At 36.3% G+C, this 25,443-nt stretch overlaps 1 protein-coding gene across 1 annotated transcript; it reads left to right on the top strand.

Moving 5' to 3' along the window:
• The first annotated feature begins 2,594 nt into the window (after nt 1-2,594).
• On the top strand, nt 2,595-25,081 carry LOC111025594 (Pseudouridine synthase family protein). Its single transcript, XM_088124946.1, has 21 exons — nt 2,595-2,828; nt 3,407-3,485; nt 3,590-3,787; nt 4,101-4,312; nt 5,741-5,813; nt 6,197-6,253; nt 13,291-13,370; nt 13,456-13,518; nt 13,626-13,713; nt 15,133-15,236; nt 15,365-15,467; nt 15,572-15,645; nt 20,043-20,107; nt 20,226-20,407; nt 22,027-22,094; nt 22,191-22,251; nt 22,890-22,927; nt 23,030-23,098; nt 23,178-23,478; nt 23,633-23,710; nt 24,811-25,081. Exons 1-20 carry the CDS (start codon nt 2,623-2,625, stop codon nt 23,660-23,662), a joined length of 2,151 nt encoding a protein of 716 aa, XP_087981072.1. The 5' UTR covers nt 2,595-2,622; the 3' UTR covers nt 23,663-23,710; nt 24,811-25,081.
• The last annotated feature ends 362 nt before the right edge of the window (nt 25,082-25,443 follow it).

Below are 25,443 nucleotides of genomic sequence, written 5' to 3'. Positions count from 1 at the left end.
GTATGTGTTAGCCATTAAGGAATTGTTGTCCTCAAACTTTCAAATGAAAGATAAGGGTGAGGCAACTTATATACTTGGAGTTAAGATTAAAAGAGATCGCTCCAAAAAGATGTTAGCCGTGTCACAAGGCCAATGCATCTAGAAAATTCTTGAAAGGTTTAATATGCAAGACTGCAAACTCATTGATACTCCAATCGTAAAAGGCGAAAATTTGAGTCAAAGAATGTGTCCTACGACTCCTGAGAAAATAGAGCTCATGTGAAAAGTTCCTTATCAGAGTGCTATTGGAAGCCTCATGTATGCTATGATGTGTACGAGTCTAGATATGCCATTGACATGGTAAGTAGATACCGGTCAAACCCTGGCCAACCCCATTGGAAGGCTATTAAGAGAATACTTTGGTATCTCAAAGGTACTATGAATTATTCGCTGTGCTACCAAGGAAACAATTTAGAATTAGAAGGCTACTCGGACGCTGATTGAGGAGGAGATATGGATGAAAGAAAATCCACCTCGGGATATATCTTCTTACTCAATAATGGTGCAATATATTGGAGTAGCAAGAAACAAACTTGTATAACCTTGTTTACAATGGAAGCTGAATTTGTGGCACTTTCAACGACGGTACAAGAAGCAGTATGACTTAAGATATTCTTAAGTCATTTGGGATTTAAAGAAAGTGTGCCTGACTCAGTAATGGTAAACTGTGATAGTCATGGTGCTATAGCTTTCACGAAGAATAAAAAATCACTCTAAGACAAAGCACATAGATATCAAAAATAAATTTGTTAGAGATATGATTGCACAAAAGGAAGTAAATGTGCAATATATATTAACGAGCAACATTGTTGCGGACCCCTTTACTAAGTCTATTCCTAAAGATGTATTTAATAGCCACATTAAATCTTTACAATTGCGAAGACTTTAAGTTTGTATTTTTGAACAAATTGTATTGTGTTTTTTAAAACTATGGAATAAAGTTTTGTACTTCATTATGCATGCACACAAAAATGTTTAGTACATTTAATGAGAAGTATGTTGAATAGTAGATTGGCTCTCACACACGAGCAATCGCTTCTATGACTTGCGTGTCAGTTAGAAACGAGATAATTTAAAGCAATTTTATTGTTGTAGTAGTACAATAAAATATGAGAGCAAGTGCTAGCTTAAAATGAGATATTGCCTTGATATGTGATCAAGATGAGATCATATTATGATCGAATGTGACAAATTCCATTATTCACCTTAAACTGTCTTTGAATGCCATATGGAAGTCTTGTTATCATTAATTGATAAATTATTAAGGTAGAGTTATGGGCTCAAGTTAGATATTGAGTATATCTAATCTATCATCTGTACAGTATTTAGTTGAGACATACACTCTAACGAGATAGAGTAAAATACTGTAACACGTGTTTCATACCACGTGTGCACAATTTGACCACCAAGGGTAGCAGAAGTTAATTAATCTCTACTTCTTGTTGTGTGAGACCTGTGAGATTAAGAAATCTCCACAAATACCCTTATGACCTTTTTAGCTAAAATTTGGAAGTTCTATTGCAATATTAGCTTTCTAAGGGAGGTTGCTAATGGTCATGAATGATTCTATCTAATGGGACACACCTAGAAAGCAATTGTTTGGGAATGGAAATCTTTTAGGAAAGGAAAAATCATTTCAAGTGTCACATTATAGTGTATTCACACGTCAACCAATTATATTTTTGTAATATAATTGTGAATACACACATATATGAAATTAATATTTCAAAAGAGATCATTAGTTGTAATAAATGTGACTAAATGACTCTAGGGCACTTCATACTGACTCTACTCACTTATTCAAGTTACTTTACATACTTAATAGTTGTAAAGTGACTCGTTCTCGAAATTAAAGTATAATGGTCACACGACCTGTTAATTTTTGATGTGGAATGTGTTTCCTGCTTTTGGAGCCCCATATGAAGATGGGACATAGTTTTTTTTTGTATAGTCCGCCCATAATGAAAGTACATTATGTGCGAGTGGGAGATGTAGAATTTAATAAAATCCAAAATTCAAATAAATTTGAATTTGAAAATGAAGGAGCAGTTATGTAACTGCTCCTCCCCCTAAAATCTCTCCACTGTCTCTCATTGGGTGTGTGTCATACGAGGGGTGAGAGTTACTCCTAGAAATCGAGAGAGATTCTTAGAAAACATATAGAAAGAACCTAGAGTCTTGTTGTCTCAAAATTCTTTACCACTTGAAGAATTCAGGTGGTGAATCGTGAGATTTTTCCGTTCGTTATTGATCTTCGACCGCGATTTGGTTTTCGTGGATTCCACTGCGATGCTACAAAAGGTTAGTTTAGTATCATATCCCACGAAAAACTCAACAAAAAGAGAGATAATATACAAGAAAGTTAGAGGAGGAGTAGAGATGATCATTTGGTATTCAAGGTGATGTCAACGGAAAAAAATAGAAAATATCACTTCAAAAGTGGTACGAATCAATCGTGCTATGAGAAAAGGACTATTTGGCCCAAAAACAAAAAAAGAAAAAAAAAACAGAAAAAAAAGTACACTACAATCTACAGTAAACCAAGAAAAGAGAAAAAAAAAAACCCCCCGAAAAACCCTTGAGATGTTGTGGCACCGGCCGGGGGCAGCGTACTTCTGTGCCTTAAAACCCTACTTTCTTTGTAACTATTTCACTTTCGCCACTACCAAATGCACCAATAAATCTTCTTCGATTACAGTCATGGCGACGAAAACCATAGGCGAATCGGATGTTGGGATAGTCAGTTACATTTCTGCGCTCCCTGGCTTTCGCGGCATTCTTAAGCAAAGGTCTCAGCTTATCTTTCAGGGGGTCCTGTGTCTGCTCTTGCTACAAATTTTCTACTATCTGCTTGATTGTAAAGAAATTGAAGTTAATTTACGGAAAATTGAAATACTTCTTCTGAACCGGTTACACAATCCGAATATATGAGCGGAGGGGTTACTTCACTTACTAATCACTGTTATGAATTAGTCAAGATAACTGGCACCATGGAAATATTCTTTGCTCTAGTTGGAAGAGTTTTTTGTGAGTGTTTTTGGTCCTGGTTCTCCCCCTTGAAGGAAATTAATGTTTCCTCTCCAAAAAAAAGAATAAAAAAAAATACTAAGAACAATAGAAATGTTTCCTATTGTATAGCACCAGGTATTTGTTCTCTTTCTATTCTTTGAGTGAGAAGATGAAGCAATGAGCTGTTAGTTTGCTGTAGGAACGTTAATATCTAATACTAAGAGTATCATTTAAGCCATAATCTCACAAGGTCTGAAGGGAGGGAAGATTTTTCTTTATTACTTTATTATTACTATTATTATTTTTTGACTTTTAGAATCCCATCATTGTAAAATTTTCCACCTTGGTTTTGATATAGGTATTCTGACTTCATTGTGAATGAAGTTGATAGAGATGGAAATGTTGTTCATTTGACGTCATTGGATGCTCCTCCAGAGGTGGTGAAGTTAAATTCTCAGTGTTTCCATTACAGGCCTTGAATATTGATTTTTTCCTCTTTTGCGTGCGTGTGTGATCATTTTAATTATTTTGAGGCATTCAGATTGTTGATGAGAGCAGACCAACGACAGTCCAGAATACAAGTGACAGTTATGCTTCTGAAATTGAATTGTTTAGATCTCTTGCTGGTGACTCTGATGCGGAGATTTTAGAAGCTTTTCTCAAGCAAATCAATTCTGGTGCCGATGACAGTATTGCACCTATTATTTTTTCCCCAGATACGGATAAAACCCACCGGACGGTTCGCTCTAAGACTTTGTTAATGTATTTGTACATTTATTTTCTGAGTCCATCTTGAGCTTCTTCATTCCAAGTAACAATCAGTGCGGGCAAATCTTCTTTCTTTGTTCTTTTAGCTGATTTCCTAGTATATTGGTTTAGTTTGGCTAAAACTAATCATTGTAGGATAGATATATTTTTTAAAATTTGTAAGTTTTTTTTGCTCAAATGGGTAATTTATCTCATCATTTAGTCAAATTCAATGAATAAAAAGAAACCCTTTCCTTTCCTTTCTCATCACCATATAATTTACTCTTTAAATTCGAGGTTTTCAGGCTATCCACAATTTCTTTAAGAAATTTAAGTTCCTTGTCACCGATACTATTGATGGACCAGATTCTTCATCAAAATGTGTTCGGGTGAGGGTAGATTCAGGAGTGCAGAATAACCGAGGTCGATCCTCAAATAAACGGAAAGAAAGAGGCGATAAGCCCTTTGACAGTAGAGGTTCAGACAACTGGCCTGAACATGTTGGCAAGTTTCTCAAGTAAGGGGTTTTTTACTTTCTAGTGATTATGCTTCTTTTGTGGATGCCTAAAGCTTCTTGCCTGCTTTTTCATTGTTTTATCATCCCTTTCTATAAGTCCCTTCGGGGCATTTGATAAAATCGTCCATTCTATAAGAAAAGTTTTATATTTTTTGCTTAGGTCTTTAACTTCTAAATTGATTGCTGGTAGAGTGGTACCATACATGAATGGACTTAAATACGGAAAATTTATATCTTTCATGATAAAGATTATGGAGCAAAATATGCTTTTGGTCCTTGAAGTTTGAGTTTGGTGTCTATGTGGTCTCTAAAGTTTCCAAATCTAGTGTCTAGACTTGGATCACTTCATTTTATACCTTTTGTTCCTGATTTGGTCTGGCTGGTTTGGAACGGAGAAGACCAGATCTAGTCTTTTAGATGGCGGCTAGTTCGTTTTGGACGCCAGTGACAATAGTAGCAAATAATGGTAGCAACTCCCAAAAATGAGAGGAGAAGGGAAGAAAGATAGGAAGGTGGAGAGATAATGCCACATCAGTTTTTTTTTTTTTTTTGACTCATTTGAAAGTGTGTAAAGTCATTCACCTATTAATTGCCATGTCATTTTTTTGTTAGGTCAACTAACAGTAAATAAGCTCAGGACCATTTTCTAAACTTCAGGACTAAATTGTTTTTTTGAAACTATAGGAATTGAATAGACACCGAACTCAATTCTCACAGATTATTATGGGTGAGAAAATGGATCCGAAAAATCGAGCCAACTTACTGAAACTGACCAAACCAAGGTTGGTCCGTTGGTTTCACATAGTGTTCGATTGGTGGTCGGTTCTGAAATTTTAGAACGTTGATCGGTAGCAATAAACTCCTCAAAACCGACTGACCGATCGAGGTGAAAAAAAGAAAAAAAAGAAAATACAAAGTCATTTTTCTAAAAAGGTTTGTTTTCGACGACGGTTTTGGCAAAAAACCGACCTCGACCAATCAACAATTGATGCTCAGCCCTACAGATTCTAGTGTATTTCCCAAGATTTTGTCGCCAACATAACATTTATGCCAAAATTTTTTTAAACTCTTGGCAACTTTGTACCTTTGCTTTATCTTGGTGTAAATGCTTATCAGTTTTCTGATCTTTTTTCTAATTGGAAGGTTGTTCTTTTTTTTTAACTGATTGAAATATTGTTATATTGTTTCCTACAAAAACAAAAATTTGTACCATTACATTGCATCAATCTAGTGAGTCAACCTTCAATTTGTTTTTAACAAGATATGAGAGTCAACTTTGGATTTGAAATCCGTTAGGCTTACTTTTTTTGTTTTTTTTTTTTGTTTTCTAGAACTTGTTTTGTTCTTTTTCGTTCCATGTTATGCACATAGTTGAATAAATTTCCTAATTTATGGTTCTATCTATCTGGATATCAATAAATATTCTAGGTTTCATCTTTACAAGGAGAACAAGGACACGCAAGAGGCATTGGGACTTATAGGAAAGATGCTTGGCATCCAGGTATGCATACTCTTAGTCTTATCTTATTTCTCAATCTAATATACGCCATTTCACCAACCTTCTTCAGAGATCTTTTTATTATTTTTATTTTTCCTTCCTGTTATTTACAACATGGATAAACTTTTTGTGAACTCCTAGTTCATCACCTTTTGGGTGGATTGGGATCACTAGGAGAGGATGAAGTTCCCTTGTGGACAGCTCGATTCACTATCTCCAACTCTTTGAGCATATGTATATTTTTTCATGATTATGTAATTGTGCATGTGTAAAAAGAAAATTTTGTTTGTGATATTACACTCGCTTCATTTTGAGTTCGGAATATAGTTTAGGCTAGTCTTGGTTGCAGTAATTATTGTTCTTCCTCATTCTAGTTTTCTTTGCAGACAAGGTCTTTTGGTTTTTCTGGCACAAAGGATAAGCGCTCCATCTCAACTCAAAGGGTAATTATTTCTTACCATTTTTTTTGCTTGCTTTTGTGTTTTTCTAATGATTCTTCCCCACCATTGCTGGAGAGACAAGGTCTTTTGGTTTGGGCTCTCTTTTAGTTAGTGATTTCGAGGCGCACTCGGGCGCTACCCTCATGCGAGAGACGAGATGATTTCGCCCAGGTGCGCCTTGCAAGGTGCCAAGGTGAGCTCCTTCAACCGGACGCTTGCCTTCGTGCGAGGTGCGCCTTTCGCCTGAGGCAAGGTGATCGTCTCGTTGAAGTGAGGCGATTTGCCTTATTTATTTATTTATATCTTTTTTTTTTTTAAATACGTTTAGAAAGTCCTCTCCTCCCTCGTCAATTACCTCCAAGTCCAAGAATCATCTCAGATGTCACCATTGATTTCTTCTCGGCCATAACTTTAGTATGGATTGCACTGAGCTAAACAAAAGGCCGAATCTAGAAGGAAACAAACAGAATTAGGTTGAAACAAGATGAGTGAGACAAAGCCGAACCGAAGCCAAACCAGAGCAAACCGGACCAATACGAACCGAACTGAACCTGAACTAGATGAAATAGACCGAACCGGAATGAAATAGACCAAACAAAACCTGAATTGGATGAACCAAGCCGAATTGAACCAGACTAGATGAATCGAACCAAATGAACCAAACCGGTTGAGCCGAACCAAGCAAATGTCTTGATTTGAGAAACCCTAGCAACTGCGTCTTGAACTCACTCATGACATAGGAACAGTTATAAGACGAGATGAGAAAGAACTGAAAATTAGAACATCGTCGGCATATTGAAGGTGAGTGACTTCAATGGCATTGCTCCATATTGTGAAGCCTCTTATAATGTTCCCTTATAGCAGAAATGGATAAGCCGAACATCATCACAGATCTTACAAAATTGGTGGGGACTGATCACCTTTTTCTGTTGGTGTCGGGGCTTTCTTTAAATGTGACCAAGACGGCTTTGATAGGCTTAAATTGTAGCCTTGATGAGACCAAACTTTGGGCTTCTACCTTGGGGTGCAAGTTAGAATCCTTTCCCTTCACTTATTTGTGCTTTCCCCTAGGAGGTAATCATAAGTCTGCTGGCTTTTGGGATCCGATGGTGGATAAGATGCACAAGTATCTTAAAAAATGGAGCTATATGATGCTCTCGAAAGAGGTCGTGATGCAGTCTTGCACACAAAGTTTGATAATATTTCAATGAATCCTTTATTAATGAAGCTGAAGCCTATTTATAGAACACTTGATAACAGCAGTAAACTGAAAAGCTAACTAAACATAAGCTAAAACTAAGGGTAATTACATGGTAAAAGCTATTTAACAGCTACTGACTACATCAATTTCCCCGACCCAAAAGATAAAACTCATCCTCGAGTTTAAAAGCAGTAGAGTTAGAAGGTTGTGAACAATCCTCAAAATAGAAACTCACTTCTTCTTGTGGTTCAAGAATACTCTGATCGAAAATGCCCTTTTTAACTCATCAAAAGAATGATAAAGTGACCAAACTGAATTAAATCCCAATAAATTTTGATGCAGTAGTTTGTTGAGACAAAAGTCTTCCAAATTTTCAACATTCTTTTTCACGGTATCCTTCTCAAAACTACCCACTTTCTTCTTCATTCCAATACTTCTTAAAATTTTCTTGGAATAACTAGAAATTGAATTGGCCGAATGAGTTTGGTTCTCAACTTTCCCACACATTGAATCTTTCTCCTTCTTGGATCTACATTCTTGAAGTCTACTTGGAAGGAAGAGCTTTCTTGCCTTTTCTTGTAGCCTATGTCTTAAAGTTCAATTGGAGAATCTTCATCTCCTTCATCAAAATAATCAGCAAAACTCAAAAGAAATTCATCTTCTATGTTATTTGAACTTATCGAAGGGAGTTTTCTTTGGAAAAAATCAGAAGCCGGTAAAAGATTCTCCCTTTTCATTGGCTCATCTCGACAATTCTTGTGAAATTCTTTATAAACCTCTTCTTCCCCATCAAAATAATTGTCAAAATTAAGAAAAAACTCATCCTTTTGTTCAATTGCCTCAATCTGAGAAGAGTTTTGGATTCCACAATTTTTGAAATCATCATCGAAGGCATCAACTTGAGGCAAAATTGAGTTACCTCTTGCATCCTCTGAAATTTTCATTGGTCTTATGAAATCATTTGAAGTGTCTTCACTCTTTTGGTGGCAAAATCTTCCCATCTTGGTTAAGGTATCACTTGGGTTTTTTTCTCTAGTTGGGAGTTTTGTAAAATAAGAAAGAAAGAAAAATTTCATGGCTGTTGTTTGGAGTTTGGTGGCAAAATACCTCAGTCTTGAATGAAACTAATTTGTTAAAATTCGTACAAACTCCAACATTGTTGCTTGAACCTTCTTGGTACCTTCTTGGCATACAAACTCCAAGATTTTGGTTGAAGTCTTGCCGGACAGCTCGTGGTTCTTGGAGCATTCTTGGTTCAAGAACATAATCTTGGTACCTTCTAGGCTGCACAAGGTGCTGTTCTTGGAGGTTTCTTGGTCTCCGATTGACTTCTTGGACTCTTCTTGGTGGTGTATGGTACCTCTCTTGCAGGTAATTAGTCCTTTGATCCTCCATCCACATTTCTTGATCCAATCTTGCAGAATTTTGAGGAGTTCTAATCGTAGATTGCTGTACGCTCATTTCTTCGAGCTTGTCATGGATGATCTCCCAAATTGGTTTAATCTCGCCGACATCTTGCTGGATAGTTTCACCTCTCCTTCATCCGACAGCAAGCGTGCGGTTGATGATCGTGGCGAGAGAATGGAGGCTTGCTCCACTTCTTTATTGACGAGAGAAGAGTCATCAATGTTGATCGACTTCTTTCCCGCCATACAACCTAGAAAATCGGGATGCTCTGATACCAATTTGATGCAGTCTTGCACACGAAGTTTGATAATATTTCAATGAATCCTTTATTAATGAAGTTGAAACCTATTTAGAGAACACTTGACAACAGTAACTACTGTTACTGTGCAGTAAACTGAAAAGCTAACTAAACATAAGCTAAAACTAAGGGTAATTACATGGTAAAAGCTATTCAACAGCTACTGACTACATCAGGTTGCCTTACATTGGCTCAATCCGTTCTTAACAGCATCCCCATCTATTATCTTTCAATCCTCAAGCCTTCTAAGGTAGTGATATCTTGATATCATATTGACTTTCAGGGGAGGAGAGAAAATAGGAAGAATAACAAATATGATTTCCTTGAAAAAATTAATTACTTGATACAAACCTAATAACCTATTTATAATTCAATAATTCCTAAACATATAGGAATTGGAATCTTAATATAATTAATAATAATATAAAATATACTAGCCGTTGAAGTGGGAAGGGAGAAGGTCTGTCTTTCTCATCTTCAGTTTGCAGACGACACTATTTTCTTTTGTTCTGGGAAGGATAGCTCGTTTTCGAATCTGAACGGTCTTCTGGGCTTCTTCGAATCCATTTCAGGCCTTAAGATTAACAGAGGTAAGAGCTCCATCTTGGGGGTTAACTGTGATCCTGGTAAGCTTAGCGCTTGGGTGTCTCAGGTGGGGTGCGAAGTGAGTGGTTTGCCATCCTCTTACCTTGGTCTCCCCTTGGGCCATAATCCTAAGAGTGCTAGTTTTTGGTCGCCGGTACTTGAAAAGTGTCATAAACGTCTTTCCTTGTAGAAGAAAGCCTTTTTTTTCTAAAGGGAGGAGACTCACTCTGATTCAGTCCGTTCTTAGGGGCATTCCGACCTATATTTTGTCCCTTTTCAGGATCGCTGTGGCTGTTAGTGAGAGCATAGAAAAGATTATGAGGGATTTTCTCAGAGAAGGGGTGGAGGAGGGAGGTGGGTCTCATCTTGTTAGTTGGCATTCTGTGGTGAAGCATTTGGATATGGGGGGTTTGGGCATCAGAAAGTTGAGGCTTAGAAATGAGGCGTTCTTGGCTAAATGGTTGTGGCGTTTCTTCCATTAACCTAGCACCTTGTGGCGAAGGATTATAGTGAGCAAGTATGGGCCGCATCCTTTTGAGTAGGTCTCGGCAGGTGGTGCTAAGGTAAACAATAACAATCCTTGGAAGGCTATTGCTTTGTGTCTTCCCTCCTTCTCTCAGTTCCTATGTTCTTCTTTGGGGGAGGGCCATAATACCTATTTCTGGGAGGATACTTGGGTGGGAGATAAACCTTTTAGTCTTTTGTTTCACAGGCTCTACCATCTTTCTGATAAGAGGTTGCATTCAGTGGACTCTCTTCTATCAGGGTACAAACACGACGGAGAAAATTCAGAAGAATCTCCCCTATTGGACATTGTCCCCTGATTTTTGTAGTTTATGTTGGCAGAATTCAGAAAATTTTAGATCATCTTTTCATGCATTGCACCTTTGCATCTCAAGCTTGGGTTTATGTGGCTTCTCTCCTGGATTTCTCTTTATGTCTCCCTCGGTATATTGATGATTTCATTGCTGAAGGTTTCGGTGGAAATGCCCTCAAAGGCAAAGCCTTTGTCCTTTGAAATTGTGCAACAAGGGCAATCCTTTGGCTTCTATAGTGGGAAAGAAATAGCATAATTTTTTATGATAAATTTGTTTTTTTTAGATTCTTTTTTTGAGAATATCAAGCATACGACTTCTTGGTGGGCTTCTATCACAAGAAGGTTTTTTGTAATTACAGTCTTCTTTTGATTATGCGAAATTGGAAAGCCATGATTGTATAGTCCTTTGGGGAGGGTTTGGGTTTTCTCAGCCTCCGCCATTAGGTTGTCTTTTTCATTTTTTGGGCTTCGGTTAATATATCCCTTATATGTTTCTTATCAAAAAAAAAAAAAAACACTTGTTTACATAAACTAATACTAATTTATGAGGGGGGGAATTAATAAATTGATGTCCAAAATAATTAGAGAATGGATAGGACAAGTTTAATCAAATGATAGAAAGTGGCTGGAATTGTTTTCTTTCATAAAGAAAATAAAAGAATATACAAAAAGACATCCAACAAAAGAGCCAAAATATAAGACTAGAGTCCAAATAAAAAGTGCTCCAATCCAAAAAGGCCAAAAAAATAACTCTTGATTGTTAATTGTAAAAAATCTTTGAGGCATTAAATCTAGCGAGAAACAAAATCTCCTCCCAAGACCTCTTAATCCCTCTAAAAATTATATTATTTCTCTCTTGCCAAATGCCCTACATAATACTATAGCAAGAAAACGAGTGCCAAAGTACTTTTCCCTTATCATGAAAGAGGGGACAAATTCCCAAAATTTGTGAATCTGCCCTGATACCACCGTATAGATAGTCCGGTAGGTAAAAATGATTTTATATGCAATTTTTCAAATGTAAAGCCAAGAGCACCGAGACAATAAACACTGAGAAGATTGACTCAAGAACAAATTTTATTAAGGGCTCCATAGCGTGCTAACATTCTGAATTGGTTTCAGTTTCAGAACATCTTTCTCTGGCAAAACCCAGATTAAAAGGTCTATTAAAAGCCCATTTTCTATGATTACGAGGTCATTCTTATGATCATCACGCTTAACCAAGAGAGGGGAGGGAGGTGGTGGTTGATCTTGTATTGATTGAAGTTATTTCCACTAACTTGTGACCTTTATAGTACTGAAAATCTTAGTTTCTTATTGATGGTGGCCAGTCACAATTAAGGGCAAGTGTTGAGCTCACTTGAATAAACTAGAAAGGCAAAGCTGAATACAACTTAGATATTCATTCCAAATTCAGGTTCATCTAAATTTCATCCTAAACAGTGTTTTCGAGGCGCACCCAGGCGAGCGCCTCAGGCGAAAGGCGAGGCGATTTCACCTAGGTGTGCCTTGAAAGGTACCAAGGCGAGAGCCTTCAATCGGGCGCTCACCTTGGCGCGCTTCCTAGCGCCTGGGCGCGTCCTTGCCTTATGGCAAGGCGAGCGCCTCGTTGAACTTAAGGAGAACCCACTTCAAAATTAAAAAAATAAAAAAACGAAAGGAGAAGGAAGAGTAAGAAAAAGAAGAAGAGAGAGAGGAGAAAAGTAGGAGATGAGGAGGGAGAGATGGTAGGTAATGTTGAAGCGTTGAAGAAAGAAGAGAAAAAGATCCAGAACATGAAGAAGAAGCATAGTTGAAGAAGAAAACCCTTTTTTTCTTTTCGGTGCAAGAAGATGAAACGTTTGAAGGGCCTCATTTCCTAGAAGCAATAAAGAGGCTTCATTTTTCTAGAAACAAATGATCTGTATGTTAAACTGTCATATGGCAGTTTCGTTTTCCCATAAATACAGCTGTTTCCATTTAATTATTTGGCTTTTACTGTTTATTTTAAATACAATTGAACTATTTTTTAATTATTTATTTTAAATACAATTTATCTCTACTTTTTCTTCTTTATGCCTACTTTTCTGAATTATTTATGTTCATTTTTATTTGAATATTATTTTCTTTTCAAAATTTTCACATTTTTTAAAATTGAATATTGATTTATTTTACTTATAAAAATTATTTATTTATTATTTTATTTGGTGCACCTTGCTTCACTCAGGCCTCGCCTTTTATCGCCTCTCGCCTTAAGGCGATCTAAAGGCTTGTCGCCTTGAGGTGCGCCTTGCGCCTTGAAAATGCTGATCCTAAGATATTTAGTTTGTATTAGGAGGATGAAAAACACACTTCAAAATATTCGTATTTCCAAAACTGGAAAGTAAAAATATGCCTTAAAAAAGAAAAGAAGAAAAACCAAGAGAATATCCAAGTAGCTACAAGCTAGAATATGTTTAGATAGGATGAATTGGTTTCATTGAAGGTCTTATTTTTATTTTATTTCAATGTGAAACAAGACTCTGAAATAAAAAGATAGGGAATTCTTCTTTTGTCTATAAGCAAAGCCAGCGTACTGGTGCAAGTAAAAAATTCTGACCTTGTCAAATCTGTTCTGTTTGCTTGGGCATTTTATTTTAATGTCATTTGTTCCATTTTTTTGGCATCCTTAATTTTTCGGAGAAGACTTTCTCACTTGTTTATGAGCAATTGGGTCTTATACATTGAAAGGAAAATACTTCTTTCCTTTCCAGGTTACTGTATTTAAACAACACGCAAGTAGATTAGCTGCTCTTAATGATCGGTTGATTGGTATCAAGTTGGGTAACTTTAGGTAAGACTAAACGATTGATTTTCATGCTTTCAAAACATCTCAAAATTTTTATGCATGCTTGTTTTCTCAATACTTTGTTTTCCAGCTATATCCAGGAAGGGCTTCTTCTTGGGCAGCTTCTAGGTAACAGGTTTACCATTACCTTGCGGTGAGTTTGTCACTGAAATCCATTTAGTAGGTTTTAAACATTGTAGTATGTTATTTGATGTTTAAAGTTTAATGATTCAATTACGTACCCACCGTGCATCTTCTCAGAGGAGTTGTAGCAGATAGTGAAGACGCCATCAAAGCATCTGCTGAAGCTCTAGGAAGGCATGGCTTTATTAATTACTTTGGCTTACAGGTACTTCTTTTTAATTTAATATCTCAGCTCATAGATAACCTGCTCCATTCTTATTGATCTTAGGTTATAGATGGGGTGTGTGGTTTGATTCTGACCTTCTTGTCCAAACCCATCATAGCTTGTTCAAATATTAATGGCTTTTGCATAGAGGGACTGTCTTGGATTCATAGGTATTCTCATGGTAAATGGCCTTCAGCGTGCCATAGGTCGCCTCTGGGAGGGAATCCCCTTTTCGTGTATTTTTTGAAGCTGGTGGAAGTGGAAGAACAAATTTTCAATAAACTGTATAATTGGAGAAATATGGTGCTTCCTAACGGCTGAAGACTTGCGCTTGCTAATGTTGTTCTCTTTAGTATCCCCCACTTTTGATCTCTCCATTTTCCAAATCCTTCTAAGGTGGATAGTCTATTGGGGAAAAAATATTAGATATTTCTTGTGGAAGAGAGTTAGAAACACGGGAGCATGTAATCTTGTCAATTGGAAGGTCTCTTTATCGTTGAGAAGATCTCAGCATTGGAAGCCTCAAAAGGAAGAGTTTTGCGCATGTGGATAAATTAAGGTGACACTATTTTAATCAACAGAGGCTCTTCGGAGATATATCATTTATACTAAGGATTTTGGTCCTGGAAGCTGGTTGGCGAGTCGTACTAGTGCCTCTTGTCTTATAAGTCCTTGCCCCTGGAGCATTCTTTCCAAATGTTGTAGTGCTAAATTTCATACATCAATGAAATAATTGAAATGATTTATTGTAAAGAAAATGTTAGTGCTAACAGATAGCATGCGCTAGAAATTTGAGACACTCCCCATCTGTCAGATTCTGATGAAATTTTGGAAAAACTTGTGTAATGCTGTTTGGATAGTTCATGTCTGGAAAAAGTGATAAGTATTTGACTGGTTAGCCTTGTTAGAAAACCTAAACACGGTGGACAAAATGCAACTAAGGTGCCTGTTGCTAGTTCCATGTAGGTTGCAGTGCGTTTTGTGCCTTAATAGGAGTGAAGGCATGTGAGTGTTTGTGTTAAATTTGATTCCCTTTCCTAACATAATTAATAGTAATCTTCACCACTATAGTTCCAATTTTGAATACCTTAAGTAATAAAAACAGGTTCTCCCTAATTACCATTTCTGCTAGGCAAGTGGATCCCTAATTTTTCTCTTAATTTCACTTGATTTTTTCCTGTGCATATGAATTAGCACCGGACAGATTAAATTCCTGGATTTTACGCATCTACTAGGGCTGTCTACAGACGATACCAAAACACTAGATAGGTTTAGATAACAGCACGGATAATAAGCCAAGTGAGACATAAGATAAAAAAAATACACTGCACGTGAATATCTTTTGCTAATTGATGCAATTCAACGTACAAGCATTCTGGATATTTTGCTAACTGATGCAATGTGTGCCATTGAATCAAGCGTTTCGGAAGTGGTTCTGTACCAACTCACCTTGTTGGAGCTTCACTTCTTAGAGGAGAGTGGAAGGGTGCTGTCAGTATGATTCTTGATCCAAGAGAAGGGGATATCCTTTTATTTTCTGTATGCAAGGATAGATTCTCACCCTACTCGTCTACTTCCTCCCAATGTTTTCTCCTTGCAGGTTTAGTTGAATTATTAGTTAATTGTTTTCTTAACATACTCTTTAATTACAAACTAATGTAATTGCAAAGGCAAGAGACTACTACAAAGAAAGTAATGATATTGACGGGACGCTGAAGCAATTACCACGATATTTAGTTGCTGAAAGGGCAATTGTAAGTTTATAAAATACGCTCAATCATTGATTCCTACATACAATGTTCAAAAGTTTTGCATTTTATGTAATAATGTTATAATTATTCCCTTTTAAATGATACAGCTTCAATGTTTGAAGAAATGTCCTGGGAACTATTTGCAGGCACTTAAAGCTATACCTAGAACTTTGAGAATGATGTAAGTAATTATGTCTGAATAATTTTAGTTTTCTTGATGTGGACTATGCTGGTTTTGATGTGGACTATGCTGGTTTTGTGACAAATGAAATGTGGAGATGCATACTATTAGTGAACTGATTGACGCAGTTTACATTGCTTTCTATTTTCATCTGCTAGGTAACTTGACCTTACTAATAGAAACAAAGCTGGCTATTGATTTGTTGCTACAGGGGCAACAAAATCAAATATGTTTAGTATTGCATATCTGAATGGAAAAGGAAAATGGTGAAAGGGAAAAATCTAGAAAAATCTAGCAGATTAACACCATTGAAGCGGGGATATTCTTTCTCAATTCTCATGGAGGTTGGACTAAAATTAGAAATCTACCTTGGATCTGTGGAACCTTGAAACGTTGGTTTTTATTAGGGGCCAATATGAGAATTTCTGGAATAAGCACATATATCTCAATGGATGATGGATTATATGGAGGCTTGTAATGTAATTATGAGAATGACAACTATTCTGGTTTCATTCTTGGAGGAGTTCATATCCCTACCTGGAAAGTGTCTCTTTGGTAGGCCCCATTACTTTATCCTCAGTTACCATCCAAGTTCGTAGTAGTATTCTTTAATGCTCAGTTCCTCATTGGAAAGTGGTCGTAGAGCAAGAAAGTGAGTTGTTTGAAATTCTTGAGAGGAATTGTCATCCGTTTCTAAGAATACCATTTTGTGAAAAGGTGGCTTGTAATGTATTTAGATGTGCCCAGTCTTCTCCCACTAGATCCCGACCCTCTTATTTTCACTAATATTGTACAAGACTATCCAGAGATGGCAAAAGCTTGATGGAAGATGTTGATATTGAGCAAGAATTTTTATATTTTTTTGAAGGCCTCTGCTCCAAGTAGGAAGATTCCAGGTTTTTCCTCACCCTTTGAACTGGGACCCTATCTCCCCCATCAATGTGATCTTTTCGAATCTCCCTTCTCGGAATTTGAAGTTTGGCAAGCTTTGAAATATTTGGGTACCAACAAATCACCAGGTCCAGACGGTTTTACAGCTGAATTCTATAAAAAAATCCTGGAACATTCTCAAAGATGATATCACGAGAGTATTCCAAGATATTTTCAAGAACGGTATTGTGAACGCCAAGCTCAATGAGACTTACATTTGTTTAATCCCGTAGAATGTTGATGCATGTTTGGTTGGTGACTTTCATCCCATTAGTTTGATATCTTGCATGTACAAGATTATTGCTAGAGTCCTTTTGAAGAGACTAAAGAAGGTTCTTCCAATCAAAATCGTAGCCCAGCAGTTTGCCTTTGTGGCTGATAGGCAAATACTAGATGCCTCCTTAATAGCAAACAAACATATTGATGAATGGAAGTGGACAAAAGAAAAAGGTGTGCTCATAAAGTTACTTTGAAAAGGCCTTTTGACAAAGTTGATTGGGATTTCCTTGATGGAATTTTGGAAGCTAAGGGCTTTGGCAAAGATGGAGGAGATGGATTAGAGGTTGCATATTATCTACTTCTCTATCATTATCAACGAGAGACCTAGAGGAAAGATGAGTGCTTTAGGGGCCTAAGGTAAGGTGACTCCCTCTCACCTTTCCTTTTAGTTCTAATTGTTGACTGTTTCAGTAGGATTCTAACACATGCAGTGGTTTCTAATATGATCAAAGGCTTTACGGTGGGTAATAACCTTTTGAGATTCATCATCTACAATTTGAAGACTACAGTATCCAATTTTCTACCAGGACGATAGTCATCTAACAAATCTGTTCAGCTTCATTAGACTCTTTGAAGAAGCATCAGGTTTGAACTCAATCTTCAAAAGACAGAATTGATGGGAATTAATTTGGAGGACTCCGATGTAGACTTATTGCCTGCAAGGTTTGACTGTACAAAAGGCATGGCCAAATACTTACCTGAGTCTCCCCTTGAATTGTAAACATTATACTAGCTCTTTATGGGATCCAGTTCTGGAAAAGGTGAGGAAAAAGCTTAGTTATTGGGGAACTCCCTTATCTCCAAAGGTGAAAGGCTCACCCTCTTACAAGCGAGTTTATCCAACCTCCTATTTACTTTCGATCTTTTTTATCTCATCTAAGGTGGCTAAAGTTCTAGAAAAGATCATGCGCAATTTCCTATGGAAAGGTAACAACATCAAGGCAGGTCTAAGCTTGGTGAGTTGGGATGAAGTTCTCAAACCCATGGAGGATGGAGGGCTTGGATTATATAGCATTAAAGATAAAAATAGGGCTCTCATTGCAAAATGGATATGGAGATATCATGTTGAAGAATCTGCCCTATGGAGAAGAAAGTGATTGATGCCAAATATGGTCCTATCAATTGTCACAAACACACTAATTCCCACTCTTTAGCATCTGCTCGTGGACCATTTGGAGTCTGGAACCTTCTGACCTCTTCTCTACCAGCTCTCTCCTTTGTGACTTGCAAAAGGGCACCAAGAATTCTGAAGCTCAAACGCTGTATAGCTCAATTTGGAAAGATCATTATACAAAGAAGGTAAATTTTTTTCTATGGGGACATGCCTCAATGCCTTAAACACTCACGACAAGCTACAAAGGAGGATGTCACATATGAACTTCTCCCCTCAATGGTGCGTCCTTTGCAAGTACAGGAGTGAATCCCTTGGTCACATCTTTGTCACTTGAAACTTCTTTAGAAGGTTATGGAATAAAATTCTCACTTTTTGGATGGTCTGCCGTTCTTCCCATGGATATGTGCCTCCTCTTAGCTTATTCTCTCTCGGGACATCCTTTTGCCAAGGAGGAAAAAATCATCTGGATGTATTTTGTTTGAGGTTTGCTACGGTATATATGGATGGAAAAGAATAACAGGATCTTTCAAGACAAAGAACAAACTACTGGCCATAGTGCTTGCTTTGTGATGTAAATGGTTTTTGGTCTTTCACCACCGTAGTATCGCTTCTTTGTTATCCAATTAGAGAGCTTTTTTTAACTCCCTTGGATTGGGATGTATCCCTTAATTTCATAATACATAGGAATATGGAAGGTAAGTATGCTCTCTCCTCTTTCCTCCTTCCCGAAGGTCGCAGATGAAATTTGTTCATAGATTTCTTTGAAGATTCTACTGCTCTATTCGGTTTGAATTTCGTTTTCGTCTTTTCAATTTCTTTTATCCAGTGTTTTCGAGGCGTGCCCAGGCGAGCGCCTCAGGCGGGAGGCGAGGCGATTTCACCTAGGTGCGCCTTGAAAGGTACCAAGGCGAGCACCTTGGCGCGCCTCCTCACGCCTGGGCGCGCCTCGTTGAACTTAAGAAAAACCCATTTCAAAACGGAAAAAATAAAATAAAAGGAGAAGGAAAAGTAAGGAAAAGAAGAAGAGAAAGAGAGGAGAAAAGTAGGAGATAAGGAGGGAGAGATGGTAGGTAGAGTTGAACTGTTGAAGAAAGAAGAAAAAAATAACCAGAACACGAAGAAGAAGCATTTGAGGAAGAAAAGCCTTTTTGGAAGAAGAAACTTTTGAAAGGGAAGTTTGAGGGCCTCATTTTCTAGAAGCAATAAAGAGGCTTCATTTTTCTATAAACAAATGTCTGCATGTTAAATCAACATGGCAGTTTCATTTTCCCATAAATACTGCTGTTTCCATTTAATTATCTGACGGAGAACTATTTTTTTACCATTTATTTTAAATACAATTTATCTCTACATTTTCTTCTTTATGCCTACTTTTCTGAATTGTTTAAGTTAATTTTTATTTCAATATTATTTTCTTTTTAAAATTTCACATTTTTAGAATTGAATATTGATTTATTTTACTTATAAAGATTATTTATTAATTATATTATTTAGTGCATCTCGCAACTCAGGCCTCGTCTTTTTATCGTTTCTTGCCTTAAGACAATGAAAGGGCTTGCCACCTTGAGGTGCGCCTTGCGCCTTGAAAACACTGCTTTTAATGTACTAGTACAACAGAGCTAGCAGTTGTTGTATTGATAACATGTTCTTTTTCATTTGAGAGGAGCATGGTATTTTTATGTTAGAAGACGTGATACGTAAAATGCTAATGCCTCTTCACTCATCCCAGTTTTTATTGTTTGAGGATCATCTGGTCAAGGACATAGGCCTCATCCTTATGGATTTGAGAATGATAATTTGGAAATTTGTTGAGTCGTGCCGGCCCTGTTTTTTTTTTTTTTTTTCATTTTCTTCCTCCTGCCTCATTGTTGTTATTTGGTTCTTCTCAAAGTAAATTATTTTTCAGTTGAATAACGAGGTGACGTTATATTACAAGTTGTATGTTCAAAACATATTGATCTTTCTGGAGAACAATGTTTGATCGTTATTTAGATCATAGATGATTAAGGGGTGAATGATGGTGTCTTTGGAAAACATTTATAATTACACCTTCTAAACTTTCCCAACTTTTCAGGTATGTGCATAGTTACCAAAGCTATTTATGGAATCATGCAGCAAGTATGAGAGTGCAAAAATACGGTCTGCTTCCTTAATTATTTTCTTGTGATAATCTTCATAATCAACATCGTTGTAAAAGGTATCTTAGGTAGTTAACTATTTATGCCATAGTTTCTGTGACTACACTACCATGTAACAGGGATTGACAAAGTAGTTGTTGGAGACTTGGTATACTGTAAAGAAAACCACACTGAAACTCCTGCAGTTCAAATTTCTGAATATGAAGATGAGGACTGTGGCGATACTAATTCATATGATTCATGTCATTTAGAGGAAATGTGCAAGCTAGATCTTCCAACAGAAAGAAATAAGCTAGTGAAGGTTGGCTTCTGTCCCAACACACACAAAATCTGCTCCTAAAGTTTTTTTTTACTATTTCTTATTGCTGCCAGGGCCTGGTATTTGAGTTCGTCCCGACCTGGTCCATTTTAGGTGGTTTTGAATCTTTTTATACCGTTAGTTTTATATTGATGAACACCAAATGCCCTTGCGATTTATACAATTTGCAAAAAAAAAAAAAAAAAAAAGAGATTTTCTAGGATCTTTTATTTATCAACTTTTTCTAAGACCTGAGAGATTTTGTTTGAAAATACTACTGTCTAGTATCTAAAAATACATATTTGTATGCACGTGGTTTGAAAAATTAATACAATATACAACTTTCAATTCATTAACATGGACATTGTGCTGGTCTGAGGAATTAGTAAGATGCACCTTTCAACTAATTAACACTGCAATCTATCTGAATATCCCTATTCCCTCATACGAGTGCATTGTAAGATTCATTTTTTTCTCTAGCGGTGGCAAGTGCAGGTATTTGTCATGTTAAATCAGCATCACGTATTTTCTACATTTATTCCTCTTTTAGTAAAATTAAAAGCCCACTTTTCTGGTTTCTTTTTCTGGTATGTATTGAAATAGGTATGTGACTGCCTTTTGTGCACTAATATTTTTTAAAGTGCTAGGTGGGCATCTACCCACTATTGATTTAATCCCTGAACTTTATAAAGTTTTAATTATGTTTCTATATTTTTAATTTTAGTTCTAATAATCTTTGTGGTTATTATCGTTACTTAAATTTTAATGTAGCATGCTGATTAGACTAAATAGTGATAATTTTAGTATGACATGGTAACGTTAGACTCCAAGGGAGTAGACCGGCCAGATAAAATAAGGGGTAGATAGACAAGTTGGATTTAGAATGTATTCAACCTGCTCACCCTATTTAATTTTTCTAGCTTGCTAGTGCTTATTTTATTAAGTTGGCATACTCCCTTGTGCCATCTGATGCCTCATTGTGTCAAATTATAATTTCACATTTTTTCATCAATATTTTTCTAAAAATGGGCTTCTGCCACGATTCTACGAGAGGAATGTGGTAGCCTTTAGCATTTTAAAACACTGCATATGCCTTATGGTTCAATTTGTTCGGAGATATTTTATCTTGTATATATTTATCGTTCAATTTGTTTGGAGATATTTTATATATATATGAGAAATAATTCTATGAATAAATTTAAAATAAGTTACGCATACCTTAAAGTTAAGTTTTTTCTCCTTTATCCTTGCCTGCTTCTTGCCTCTGTTTATTAGCATCAATAGTCACGTTCAAATTAGTCACTGTGCTTTGTAATCAAGGCTAATATTTTATGGTTTGGTTCTATGCTTCCAATCCTTTGATTTTGTACTTTCTTCATGCATGGATGATGTCAGAAGTCAAAATAATTATATGAAATTACTTGCATTTCGTTAGAATCAGGATCCCATATGCCATTCCCAGTTTCCAGATTAAGTTTCTGTTAGTACACAAAACTGTAATATCATCACATGGACTGTATGTTTGTGGTTCTATGCGTTTTGACCAACTGATAGATTGTTAGAACTGATTATTCTTCTCCACCTATGTGATTGACATTAACATTGTTTTTAACATCTGACAGGCTGTAACTGCCGAGGATATCCTCAGTGGAATTTTCACAATTGATGATGTTATTCTTCCCTTGCCTGGGTGAGGGTAGAAATGATTTATGGCCTGTTGAAAATCTATTTTGGTCTTATGGTTGTTTACGTGCGTGATTTAATTATTTACTATTTATTTGAACAGGTCAAGAGTAATCTATCCCACAAATGATATTGCTAAAGTTTATCATGATTTGGCGACTAAGGTTCTTTATCAATCTCGACTTGTATTCAATATCTTCCTTTTTATCAGAATATCTTAGTTTTTTTAGCTATGTTGCTTTTTATAATTGTTCTTCTCGTGGATTTAAGTACTTGACATAATAATATGTAGAATTCGGTCTATTTCTTGCCTAACTTATCTCAGAGAGTGATTTCTATTTGGTAAATAGGCCTAAATTAGCATTAGCAACTAGGATGAAATTACCTTATCACTGAAAATTGAAAGAAAAGTCAAAATAATCATGTTACCTGTGTCCATACTTGCTCATTTTCATCAAATTCAATATATCTTAGGAGAGTTTATAGCTTCCAATAGCAATCTTCAGTACAACAATAGTGACCCAAAAAATAAAAAATTGTTAATCTGTAACTATTTTACTTGTTGAATTGTGGTTATCTTTTTGGGGAATGAGGGTGAAGTAAAATTTCAAGCATAACAAGACTTTTGATAAATGCATGCCCTGGGACTCACCATCTTAATTACATAAGCTATTCAATTTTGGACACAAGGATAGTGGAGTGTGGGACCTTGTTTTGTATCCTTCTTCCTTGTAGCAGCATTTTAATTGTTACTTCTGACTTCATTTTCTGCCCTTTTAACTGATTTTGATGTCTATTTTAGGATTCAATTAGCTTGACGGAGACTGTTCATAATGTTAAGTATGTTTCAAACTCTCATGAGACCAATCCATCTTCTAGAAAGCAGTATTTGGATAATCTTTTTTTTCTACAGTTATACTTTATGATATATGTCCTCCACAGGGAATTCTCGATAACCAGTATGACTGGAAGCTACCGGAGAGTTTTTCAGAGGCCAATGGACTATGAGTGGTACTTTCTTTTAGTTTAAATCATTAATTCCTAGCACATATCTACTCTTTTTTGACTACTAAATCTGTTGTTTGGGCAGGGAATTGATCTCATATCTTGATCGTAATTTGCCTCTGGCACAGAGTGATTTAGATAACCTTGTGACGTCTCAACGTGTCGAAATCGCAAAGGAAGAAGAAAATGTGACGGATAAATCCAAGGATGAATCAAATTGCGCAGAAGCAGAAGAATCAGAGTGCTGTAAAAAGAATATCGCAGACGAGAATGAGAATGGAGAAGGTAGTGAGGATCCTCAGATGGCTCTCAAGTTGAGCTTTACTCTCTCTGCATCGTCTTATGCTACGATGGCAATTAGAGAATTGCTGAAGACATCAACTTCTGTGAGATCTCTTCTGTTTCCTTTCACTTCTACCTCCCTTTTGTTTTGTTCAGATATGAATTTCGGTTCAAGAAGAAGTTTTCCTTTTGCAGACTTGCGGCAAATCCTTAAACGAGTGGTACTTGAATTTATTTGTTCTTCATTTGATATTTCAGGTTGCTTTCCACAAATCTTTAAACGAGTGATCACATGGAGACTGATGGAATCCGGTGCAGTTCAATTGGAACCCGAAGGTGAAACTTCTAATTGACTAGAAAAATAATCAACAATATAAGTCTCTTTTGTAGTTGACTGTTGGCTGAACATATATATAATTTTAGTCCCAATTTCGTCCGCACTTGTTTTTTAACATTTTTCGATTATATCAAGAAATTTCAACTTTTCCTCTCTTAGGTGGTCGAATTCCTTGTCTTTCTACCAACTCCATGTCATGTAAGCTTTATTATCAACCAATTTTAATATTCATTCATGGAAAAGCCATCATGGTGTGGTCTAGTGGTCAATAAGGACCAATGTAAATAGCAAAGGGCTTAGAAGGAATGGGTTCAAACTACCACCTACTTAGGATTTAATATCCTACAAGTTACCTAGGCAACCAAATGTAGTGGGGTCAGGCGGTTGTTCCGTGAGATTAGTTGAGGTGTGTGCAAGCTCGCGCTTCCAAGCTGGCCCGGTCACGAGGAAGAAAGAGATCTTTGTCGGTGCTGGATATTAAAAAAAAAATCATCCATGAAAATGGTATAATTGAAAAACTTTGAAATACAAGGGACTAAATTGAAATATTTTATACAATAAGGACTAAATTGAAATATTTTATACAATAAGGACTAAATTGAAATATTTTATACAATAAGGACTAAATTGTAAAGATACTAGGCACCTAGACCCAAACATATATTTAGTTTGATTGTTTTATTTTTACTTTTTTTATTTGAGTACAACACGTGAGATGAGTGTTCTAACTCACGACTCTTTGGTCAGAGATAGATATGCATTAACATGTTACTCAGGTTGGCTAGTCTTGATTGTTTAAAGGACGATGGTTTCTACTTTTTGCTACAAACACACTTGACCTCAATTCATGAAAAATGTTTATTAAGTACAGAAATCTCGGACACACCAATAAATCTGCACGCCTAAAATTTGGTGCTTTGTGATATGATCTGACCAAGTGCATTGAATTTGAAGATACAAAGATAAAATGAACCAAGAATTGTATATGCAAGTATTTTGCCCACAATGTACACTTTATTACTACCATTTCTGGTGGTTGTTTTCTTGGACAATTTTGCCTTTGCTAAATCCAGTAACTTGCTCGTTTTGCTGTTTTCAGAGGGCCGATCTGGGGCTCAGGAGCAGTTTGAGGAAGCAACACAGAAATATTTATACTTTGTCAATCTGCAGTTTCGGTTTCGGTTTTGGTGTCAGTTTCGACTTGTTCTTGTTTGAGGTAGTGCTGTATCTAAGACTAGTTAATTTTCTACGTTCACTTGTATGAAAGTTCCAGAAATGAGATTTTATTTCTGCATGCTAACATTAATTAAATGTGGTAAGGATTTGAATTAGAATGAGCATACATTGAAGATGATACTCTAGTTTTTTTAGACCTTGGTAGTGTAATCAAATTTAGGCAATTTTCAAGGTTCCCTTTATGCGTATTCCATGTCATACTTAGAAATGTTTGACTACAACAGTATGAGTAAGAGCCAAATAACAGTATAATAATAAACTCACGTATTCTAAGGCTGATATTGGTAGATATACCAAAACTTTATAAAAGTAATAATTGTAGTGTAGTTGGCTTCAAATGATGCAATTGTGACTGAACAGACATGAACAAATAAAAAATTTGATCGCTCTTTCATGTATATGAAAAACAGAAAATAACTTTATTTATACATTTCTCCTACTCTGGCCAAACGTTTTAATGGTAACCAACAAGAGACGAGTATTAACCAATTAGTAG

The sequence above is a fragment of the Momordica charantia genome, assembly GCF_013281855.1.
Source record: "Momordica charantia cultivar OHB3-1 chromosome 6 unlocalized genomic scaffold, Mcharantia_2.0 BLBB01000006.1, whole genome shotgun sequence".
NCBI lineage: Eukaryota > Viridiplantae > Streptophyta > Magnoliopsida > Cucurbitales > Cucurbitaceae > Momordica > Momordica charantia.
This window is presented reverse-complemented; position numbering and strand designations above follow the sequence as displayed.

Excerpts from the sequence above, each read along its gene's own strand:
- LOC111025594 (XM_088124946.1), top strand. The coding sequence starts at position 2,623 with ATGTTGTGGCACCGGCCGGGGGCAGCGTACTTCTGTGCCTTAAAACCC. Across the intron at positions 6,254-13,290 it reads GCTCCATCTCAACTCAAAGG|GTTACTGTATTTAAACAACA; the intron begins GTAATTATTTCT and ends TTTCCTTTCCAG. Across the intron at positions 13,714-15,132 it reads TTAATTACTTTGGCTTACAG|CGTTTCGGAAGTGGTTCTGT; the intron begins GTACTTCTTTTT and ends CATTGAATCAAG.